The sequence below is a fragment of the Mesitornis unicolor genome, unplaced genomic scaffold (genome assembly GCF_000695765.1).
Source record: "Mesitornis unicolor isolate BGI_N332 unplaced genomic scaffold, ASM69576v1 Scaffold27125, whole genome shotgun sequence".
NCBI classification, from domain to species: domain Eukaryota; kingdom Metazoa; phylum Chordata; class Aves; order Mesitornithiformes; family Mesitornithidae; genus Mesitornis; species Mesitornis unicolor.
The window spans coordinates 456-10,998 of record NW_010186569.1 but is presented as its reverse complement, the minus strand read 5'-3'; the positions used below and the strand labels follow the sequence as shown (position 1 = coordinate 10,998).

Below are 10,543 nucleotides of genomic sequence, written 5' to 3'. Positions count from 1 at the left end.
AATTAGTTCTATTTAGCTCTAACCAGGACAGGCTCCTAAATATGTTAGTTTAGATAAAGTGTTTCTTGTTTAAGCTGTACATATGCCTACATCTTTGTTAGTGCTATGCCAGGTTTGCATACAATACAATAAACCCTGTAAATTCCTAGGCTGCAAGCTATATAGCAAGAAATACTTCTCAAAATTCAGTTGTGTGAATTCCAGATGATAGCTAATTTTTTGAAAATATCAGCTCTTGATAGATGGTGGAACTGCTTGGGTTTCTTAGAAGCACACCTGAAGCAATAATCTCTCTGATATTGCTTGTTTAAGAGGTCTTGATACTTAAGTGTTTCAGCTGTCCAAGAGCCGTTGGTGAAATGAGTTTCCTGCATCTAAGAATTAATTTTAAGTCCATGTGAGAATGGAAGGTGACGTTGTCTATATAAGACGATCATTGTTTTGTTAAAAGGTACTGGATAGAGCAGAGCAGCTGAGGGAAATGGAAGCAAACATCCTGCCAGCATTTCTTAGGCTTCAAGAGTTGGTAAGTGTCTCAAAAAAATTAATGTATGTTTCTTGCATAGTAAAAGTAACTGAATGTGGTTTCTGCCCATCTAGGCTCACAGATCAAGAGAAGTGATTCTTTAGATGAGAAAAGTTGCAAAATTAATATCCCCCCCTGCCCCCCAAATAATTAATTGGCAGTGGTCAAAACTAGAAACCAAACCAGATTTAAACATTGGCAGTTTTTTCTTACACTCTTATTTAAAAAAAAAAATTAAAAAATTCTGTTTTTCAATATCTGATCTGTTGTAGATTCTTTTGAGGCTGAGTCTGCTCAGGCAGGCTATAATCTATAAGGAGAAGCTTCAACATAGCTCCTATATTGGCTTGGTACAAATAAATAAATAAAGCCCCCTTTAGAGTTTGTCAGATGTTTATGTGGGAGTCCAAAGCCATATTGAGTGAATTCAGCATCAAACATGTGGATTTGCAACTTGGGAAGTGTTAGTCTTCCTCAAGTTTCTCCTATGTGAAACTCCACAACATTGCGTGATGGCTGGCTTGAGGATGGTCAGCAGACCACCAGCTATTTAACAGTGGCTCAGCAGCTGCAAATGCGCTTTATGATGGCAGAGAGTTTTTACACTTCTGCTGGAATTGTGCCACATTATGCCTGTGGTTGGAGTAAACCACTGTATCTTTCCCTCTCTCACTACTGAAGTATCAAAGCTTATGCCTTGGAATAAGGAGGAGTGCTACGTTCTCTGAAAAGAAACTGAAGGCAAAACCAGAAGATGGTGGTACTTTGGAATGTCTGAACATCTAAATAGCTGAAATTATGCTTGTTATCTTAAGATTTTTGTGTGGCACTCCTCATCTTCTGGTGACATTGATTTCTCTATTTACTGAATGAAGACTGATTCACAGCTGTGTTCTTAATCCTGGCAGCTGGTGTATTTTTTGGCTTTTTTGTCTGTTCAGCCAATGTTCTGAATTTTGCTGCCTCTGAAGCAGAAACAACCTGTCTGACAGAGAGAAAGGAGGAAAACTAAGGTATATGAGTGCTGTTCAGGGATCAAAAAAGCATAGGCTAAAACTTAAATATCCTAGAGAAATACTCTCAAATTCAGAAGTAACCTCAAGTTTGTCAGCTTTCCTGAATGCTTAGATTCCAGTTGTTTAAATTCTGGATTCTGGACTGAGGCTTTGTAAAGCTGTTGTCCATCTGATATTGCAGAGGAGTGCTGTAGGAGCAAATCTACTGCATCACTTCATTTCCTTGAGTGAAAGAAGACAAACTTCATTAGTGGTGAAAGATTTAATGGGACTTGGGGGATCATTGGTGAAGAATGGGTCATAGGATGCTGGATTTCTGTGAGGATGATGGTGGGGAGTACTTAAGATTTTCATATTGGAAGTCTATCAGGAACTGAAAATACATTAATACTTTTCTCAGCTAAAATACTAGGAAATCTGGGAGAGGAGCACAATTGAGTGAATTCTACAGAAAGATGCTCCCTTGTTAAAAGGAAAAAAAAAAAGTTAAAAATAGAGAAAGGAAAAACAGTCAAGAATATAGGTGGGTGCTACTTTGGCAAGAAGTAGGAAGAGTAAATAGAAGAAGATTCATACTGAATTTTTTTTCCAAGACATTCATAGCTCATATTAAGCATTGCCAATTCAATCAGGAAGAACGGCGCATCATCTTCACAGATAGTTCCATATTAAAATCTATTAATACAAAATATACATAAAATAGATTCATTATATAGCTGATGTATTCAAGGGTGACCATTTTTTAATGTGAGATGGTTTTTTTTGTTGTTGACCAAAACATTAGACTCAAGGCAAGTTTATAAAAGCTCAGTTAAAAATAACGTTACTGTGCACAGCCATTGTTGGTAACTCGTGAAACAGTTGGTAGAGTACACAGTTAATACTGTGTTTTTGATTTGGATTTTTTTTTTAAGACCTGCTTGCCTTTAAAATAAAGTACTAGGTAGCTTGGTTTCAGAAAGCACTGAGCTTTCTTCCACTTTTTAACTCTTCCTGTTTGTTTTGAAATCTGGTTTTAATTGCCAAAGTAAAAAGCTGTCTTAATTTTAGGAGTAGAAATGGAATCTACTTGATATTGTCTAGTACCAGAGCTCTGTCACCTCACACAGCATGTCAGTGAGATAGCAAGGAATGCAGAGAAATCTCATGTAATTATGAAAGTCTGCAAATGTATGAGCTTCTTGATTAAGCCAGCTCAATCTTTATTACTATGCTAGAAATTTGTATTTAACTGTAAATTTGATGACTTTTGCTGAACAGAAAATTCATCATAATATTTTTTTCTCATTGAAATTGTAAAATACAGTTTTATTTTTCTTTTCTTTCTCTGCCTGTCACTTCTTTTTTTTACTTCTGTGTGTAGACTGACAGAAATGTGACAGTTGTCCTACTCAGTGAAATAGTGTGGGAACTGTTCCGTCCAAATACTGGATGCTTTGAGCCATTCACCTTGTATTTTCCTGATTACAGCATAGGTAAGCTAATTCTTTAATCTGCTTTTTGGGGATTTAATATTACTGCGTCTGACAGTATCCAGATTGTTTTTTTATGCTTATCAGTATGCCTTTTACAGAATTTGGAATACGTGATAGCTACTGGAATGTAGAAGTCTGTATTCACACAGCCTCTAAAAAACTTGTCTTTTTCCACTCACCAAAACATCTCAAAGTAACATTTTGGTTCCATTCTTTTAATCAGTGTAGTTTTTGGTGGAGTTTGAGTTTTTAAAATTATGAGTCTACTTGGATTTTCCACTTAGCTTGTAAAATGTAGTCAGTTTATTAAGTTAGTTTTATGTAAGCAAAACTTGTTCTTGTTTAAACAGGACACCTGCAGAAGATCTTGTCTCAGAATCATCCCCCAGAATATTCTGCGGATTTCTATGCAGCATTTATCAATATTCTGCTTGGTGTCTTCTACATGGTTTGTAGGGACCTGAAAGAGCTTCAGCATCTGGTGAGATGAGCCCCTTTAGAGTTGTTGTTTTGTTTTGGGGTGTTTTTTTGCCAAATGATCTCTGAATGTCTAGATTTATTGTTGAATATGGACAAAGAAAATCATATAATAGTTTGATTTGGAAAGGACCTTTAAAGGTCATCTAATCCAACCTGCCTGCAATGGGCAGGGTGATCTTCAACTAGGTCAGGGTGCTCAGAGCCCTGTCCAGCCTGACCTTCAATGTTTCCAGGGATAAGGCATCTACCACCCCTCTCGGCAACCTTTTCCAGTGTTTCACCCCTCTTGTCATAAAAATTTCTTCCTTATATCTAGTCTAAATCTACCATCTTAAGAATGCGTTAACCTTAAATGTTGTTTCCCTAAAAATCCATAACAAAGGTTGCACTTGTTTTGGTGGCTGTAAGGGGTTTTAATTGCTATGTAGTTTTCCAGTCAAGAGACACCAAAAGCTGCGCTAGTAAGATGCCAGTATTTGTGTGGTTTACCTAGCCTACAACTTCTGTTGGGGTTTTTGAGCTTAAGCCGTTCCTCGATAATCAGAAAGTGACTGAGAAGACCAGGCTACCTATTTTCACCTGTTAGGATAAGGGAATAAATGTGATAAACCTTTTATGCCTACTGCTAATTAGAGTAGAAGCAATTGCTGCAACTGCAGCAGTTTTTGAGGGACAGCTCTGTTACAGACATGGTTAATGATATTTTTTTTGTTTGCAATTCAGTCAGAGGAAGTAAGAGGTGGTTTTACTCTTTCAAGCCATGGTAGGCCTCATGGTGCTTCTTTCACATTCTTTTTACATGTGGTTATATGACTTTGCTGTTATGCTACCTTCTTGCTTCTGTAATCCCTAACTAGCCATCTGTTGTATTTGTTTCCTGGACTATGCAGTGGATTGCCAGACAGTTGATTTCAACATTTGAAGGAATAACTTCTATTACATGGTCTCAACATGTCCAGTCTCCGGTTCTGTTTTATCCTGTGTTTATTAAATATAACAAACAAACTAACAGAATTAAAATAAAAATTACTTAACAGTGACTTTTGCATAAGAAAAGCTGAAAAGCAGTAACTATATTGATTTAACCGTTTTAGAAGAAAAAAAAAAATCTAGATTACAGCCTTGTCAAAAATCTCTCAATCTTACTTTAGGCAGAAGGAGTTCGTTTAAATATGGAATGTGCTAGCAGGTTTGGTGGTTTTGTTCGGTTGTTTCTTGGGCTTCTTTTTTTTTGTTAAATAATTTCTGCTTTTTTGTGTGTGTAAGCGTGTGTGGCCTACTTTTCAACATGCTGAACTGCTCCTGGAATGGAAAGTTTTACATTAAAATGAAGGCAGTAAAAAACAGTTGATGAAAATATTTTTATTGCATTTATAATGTTTAATTTTAAAAAGTGCAACTCTTGAGTGCAGTAAAGAGATTTTGCTTCTGTTTGTATTTTAATCTACAGAAGTATTGTGACATTTTACAGTGTAGCGTTGAAGTAAGCGGCGTAATTATTGACTGAAAAATAATCAATTGGTTTTGCAAAGTAATGAATCACGCTGCTTGTTACCTGTATCTATGTTAGTCTGTAGCTAGATCATAGTACCTTTTTCATATGTAGTACCTTTTCCTTTCTGTAGGCAGCACTCAATTTTTCTAAATACTGTGAACCGGTGATCAGAGGAGAAGGTAAGCTTCTGTCTTTAATTTGAGCAGGTGTATGAAAGTGCAGGAGCCCTCCTGGGGTTTTGTGGAGGACTTTGCCTTGATTCTTGTTGTGTTGTGACCATTTTTCTGGTCACAATGGCATTGCTTACTGCTGTTGCACCCAGCAGGCGGCATTTGCAGCAGAAGCAGTAGGTGACATTTGTTGGTGATGTTTTGTGGAAATGAGATGGAAATACCATGAAAACTTGCTTACCCCTATAAATCTTTTCACTCAACCACCAGGACTTCTGCAAAGTATTAAGATAAGTCGAATTCCTCTCTCAAGGCTAAGAGGCTAATGAGAACAGAGGTTCTGCCAAACTGTCCCAGAGTATCTTGGAATAAACCCAGAGAAAACAGCTTTGCGTGGTAGCATATGCTTGCAAATAAATGTATGATGATGGTGCATTATTGTAATACAGTATTTCAGAGTCAGGGCGTTAGACTTCTGACGTGCCTGTGACTGTTGAAGTGTCAGAGAAAGAGTTTTAGTGTTGTATGAGTTAAATATTTAACAGAGTTGATTGTGGCTTGGTACAGCAAATGAACGTGACACCCGCAAACTCTGGAAGAATATTGAACCTCATTTGAAGAAGGCAATGCAGACTGTTTATCTCCGGGAAATATCCAGGTAATCTGGGGAGTGAGGGCTTGTTTGTTTTGTTGATGTTGCTGTTTTTAACAGTCTTCCTCTTTAAATATTTACTCTCTCAATTATGTTTCATGGCTAGTGTTTATTTTTTGGTAGATAGAATCTGTTTTCTCTTTGACTTGCACTTCTTCCTTGCCATATAATATTACAAATAGAATATCTCAAGAGGAATTTTTCAAACAAAATGGTATTTGTAACTCATAAATTATTAAATAAGTAATGCAGTGGCAGCAGGTTGTGGTGTTTTTCACTGATGGTCATGCAGATAGAGCCATTTTCTGTCACGTATGAAACTGCCCAGCATGGGAATCTATCACCAAAATACAGAGGCACAGTTTAAAACACACTTGTGAAGTTGACTTGGTAGATCCTTGCTGTGCCCAGGATGCGTGCAAGCCTCAAAATTCCTGTGAGATGTTACAGATTTTGAACCTCCTGAGTTCCTTTGCTTTGTTTAGTAGAGCTAGATTTGTGTACTGTCCTTTCTGACCCCTTGGTTTCTTGTCCAAGGGTAAAAATTTCCTAACATGGAATTACTGTTTCTGACAGCATTAAAACCTGGTATCCTGCTAATGGGCTGAGTTTCTTTTGGTATGATTTTAGATTCCCTGTTTATTTCTTAAGTTGCCAGACTGCCAGAAACAAGATGGTGGCATTAATTTTTAACAGTAATAATCAGCTCAGATTTAATGTCTTCTCCATCCTTAAGATGAGTGAAACTGATGTTACATCATGTGAAGAGATAATTCAGTAGTGCTTGATTTTTTTTTTATCTTGATACAAACATAATGATTTCTTTCCTCTGAATGTCACTGAGGCCATAGAGTATTCTGGTAACTGAACCTGGGTGTGCAGTAGGAGTCTTTGCTAAATGTTTTGGGAAAGGCATCATTCCTTCAAAATAAGAATTGATTTTGCTCCATATGAGCTAGACTTCACTGTGCAATGAGACATTATTCTGTTTACCTCAAATATGTATTTATACTCAATATTGTTCTTCATTACATGGTCTACTCAGGATTTTCCTGACTTTCTATATTGTGTAATTGCCTATGCTAATTAGGGTGTAATATAAGATTATGGTATAAAATAGCTTATGAAGTGTTTCCAAATAACTAGTTTTCCCTCTTTACAGTTTTCTTTGATTATAAATTTGAGTTTTACTGTTGTTTTTTATTATAAATTTTAGCTTTCTGCATTTACCTCTGTGTAATAGTAAATGCTCGAGGAATTAAAATTACCATATTGATTTTTCTCACCACAGAACTGTAATTGCCCTGGGGTTTTGTTTAAGTAGTAAGTTATGGCAATAGAACTTTGTTATCAGCTGTTGTGTGGCCTGAACTGAGATGAAAATAAAACTATTTTTTCCTACCTGTAAAATAGCCAATGGATAAAAACTTTGCTGATTGATAATTTGGTTGATTATTCATTATAATTTCAGTATTACATCAGCTTTCATTAAAGTGTTTTCATAAGTTTTATGGCTTGTGGCTGATAAACCCTATTGCACAGGATTTTAGTTGAGGGACTGTTCATAAAGAGCTTTTAAAAGAAAAAGTCACTAGTACTTTAACAAAGCTGGTTTTTTATGATGATCTAGAATCGTGACGTCTCTAACAATGTCATTCCTTAAGGGAATCTTTAAAGTAAAATTTTTTGCTATTTAGGAAAACATGAAACTACTTGCAGACATTTTTCACTGCCGGAATGTTCCATCTTGACTTCATAGTTTTTCAGTGAAGAATGAATATTGGATTTTACACAGGCTTCAAAATTACATTGTGAAGTAATTATGGTATTGTTCTCACTAGCATGAATGGCAGATAAAAGTCAAAACTATTAGTGTTTTTGACTTTCTTCCAGTTCTGCATAATTCTTGAAATTTAGAAGCACTATTGATATTTGCTTACTGGTGGTAGTTGGATGGAAAGAAATTGGTATTTTACAAGTAGTTTGTACTCACTTTTACTGTTATACCTTAATATAACATTACTTTCTGTGGTTTTTTTCAAATACACGAAGCCTGCACATTGAACTTTATGTGCAAGGTAGTAATACTGGATATTTAAACTATTCTCTTACTGTATCCTAGCCAGTGTCATGAAATAAAAGTGTACATATACCAAGCAGGTAGTTTTTTCTAAAAGACTAACAAATACTTCATTTGTATATATTTGCATTATCTGTCTTATAGCTCACAGTGGGAGCGCTTACAGCGTGACGATGGAGAACTTGGGCAGTTGAAAGGTATCGGATACAGTAGCTCTATAGGGGCTTGTGATGTGAAATGTGTACTTGTCAGGTTGACTTGGTTGCTGTTACCTGATAATGTGTGAATGAAATCATATAGACAAGGCTACCTGTTAGCATTCAGTTGCAGTTGAGGTTAATCATGTTTTCTGAGAAGGTGTTCTGCTAAGGACTTTAACTACCTTTTCCCCTAGCACATATCCTAGGAGTAGTCTTTCCAAAGGTCCTTTGTGGGTAAAAGCAGTTTTCTTTAAATTAGTAGTTCTTCTGTAAGAATGTGTGAGGAATGGGCTGACCCCTGATGGTCAAACTTCTGTGTGCCAGCTGACAGAATTGTCTGAGTAGGGACAAGGGAGTATTTCACCTGCTGCATTTTACTGGGGGTCAGCGCATTCCTGAACAAAACAGGTGTCCTACGTGCTTATTTCTTGGCAAAGAGAAGTGTCAGAATCTCAAATTCTTTCTATTTTGTCCTTGGAGGAGTACAGCTTTGTTGATTTTTTTTTTCTTTCCTTTTTTTCCTTCCCCCCATATTATCCATCACAACAAATAATTTCCTCTTTAGATGGTAGGTAAAATACCAACTTTTGAAAGCTGTCTTAAGATAATTGCAATTGTCATACTGTTTCCTGTATGTGCTTTATAATCAGTAATTTTTTGACACTGTTAACCAAAGGAGTTTGATTCAAAGTGTTCTTATTAAACTCCTTCCATGCCGACATGACCATGAAACACTTTTGCACCTGACAACCCCAAAAAAGGAGAATTGTTTAAAATGCATTTTCTAGGATTTTCAGATATATGTGGTAGGAAAAATTGTCATGTTGGTAAGAGCATTTGATAATAACATGCCTAAAAAGCACTTATAATAAATTTTACTGTGGATATAATCAAAGAGTTCAGTGCATGTTGCAATATTGGCAGATCAGCAGAATGGACTAGGAACAGATACTTGGGTATTAAAATAAATAGTCTATATGTAAGAGTTTATTTGGTGTTGCATTTTGTAATTAACATGCAATACGGAACAGTCTCTTGATTGTAAATGAAAGCTAAAACTGCTGTCCTTTTGTGCCTGTGTGAGAGGAAGTTATTACTAGGATGCTTACCATCACACTGGAGGCTCTGAATCTTAACTTTTAAATGTGTTTAACTCCTTGATCTTTGTTTGCTGGTATTTGTGGATTAAAGCATTAACAGACGCTCCACAGAAAAAGGAACTGTTGAAGTGAAAACTTGTAAGCAAAGAAGGCACAAGAGGAGACTCTTTAGTGGTCTGCATAACTAGACAGCTGATGAAGTCAGATGGTTTGATCATCCTATTCATATGCATAAGCTGTGTAAAAGCAGCAACTACAGTGACAAGAGTGGGGGAATGTAAAGGGGAAAAAATATGAAGTAAAATTAAAAAGAGGGCAGGAAAATACTCAGTAGACTGTAGTTCTTATGTGTTTGTAATTGTGAGACTTTAATCTTAATGAAGTATACATGTAGCAGGCTGGGTCAACTGGATCAAGTTTAAAATTTTGAAAACATTTTCTGTAGAAAATAAGAAGAGTAGCTAAAAACTGAGATGCTGAACTGTTTCTGAAGTGTGGCACTGCTTCTTTCTCCACCATGCCAACCTCATTCCTGTCTAGCACAGCCTGAAGGTTGGGTCTCAGAGAAGAGCTTTGCCATTGTATTTAAATAAATGTCTTCATCTGCCCTGTTTGTCAGAAAAATTACCTTAAATGAAAGTAGCCTGATTTTTTTTTTTCTTTTTAAAGGGGGATCACACCTTAGTGATTTGTGAATCTGTGATGCTTCAAATAGAGTTTCTGAAATGAGTCCATAAAGAATTCAGAATGTTAGTTTTGTTTAGCTTTGTGCCATTCCTTGCCCCTTTGCTGATTTTGTACCTGTGGTAATGCCGTTGAGAAAGTAGCCGTAATAATTTTGCTTCAGAAGTAGAGCAGGAGGGAAGGAAAAGAATGCAAATAAGTCTAATTTTAATTTTGTGGCTATTTAGAGTGAGTTTTGGTGACTGATAAACTGTTTATCTTACAGGACTTTCTGCACACACGCACGTGGAACTTCCTTATTACTCCAAATTTCTTCTAATAGCTGCTTACCTTGCCTCCTACAATCCTGTCAGGACAGATAAGAGGTTCTTTCTTAAGGTAATGAGATTTTTTTTTTTCCTTGATGCTGCTTATTGGGTATCTGCATGCTGAATTTCCTAGTTTAAAACTCTTCAGCAGTTCAGTTTGAGATCTGTTTCTGTTTGTGGTTCATTTGATTTCATCAGAAGTTTTCCTGTAGGTCACATATTGTGATTGGTAATGATCACTTCGTTATTCTCAATGTCTAATAAACCCTGCTTCCTCTTCATGTCAAAACATGTGTAACCCTTATAGCACAAGTATTGCAGTTTGCTTTTTTAAGTTGATTTATCTCCGTTTTGTAC

General features: G+C 36.3%; 1 protein-coding gene across 1 annotated transcript; it reads left to right on the top strand.

The window, feature by feature from the left end:
• Window positions 1–451: 451 nt before the first annotated feature.
• On the top strand, window positions 452–10,256 carry ORC5 (origin recognition complex, subunit 5; the record flags this gene model as incomplete). The annotated part of the gene is made up of 7 exons (XM_010185192.1): window positions 452–526; window positions 2,906–3,017; window positions 3,368–3,498; window positions 5,123–5,171; window positions 5,730–5,820; window positions 8,039–8,091; window positions 10,144–10,256. Coding segments are annotated over 7 exons (624 nt in total), but the record flags the coding sequence as incomplete, so codon positions are not given.
• Window positions 10,257–10,543: the final 287 nt, after the last annotated feature.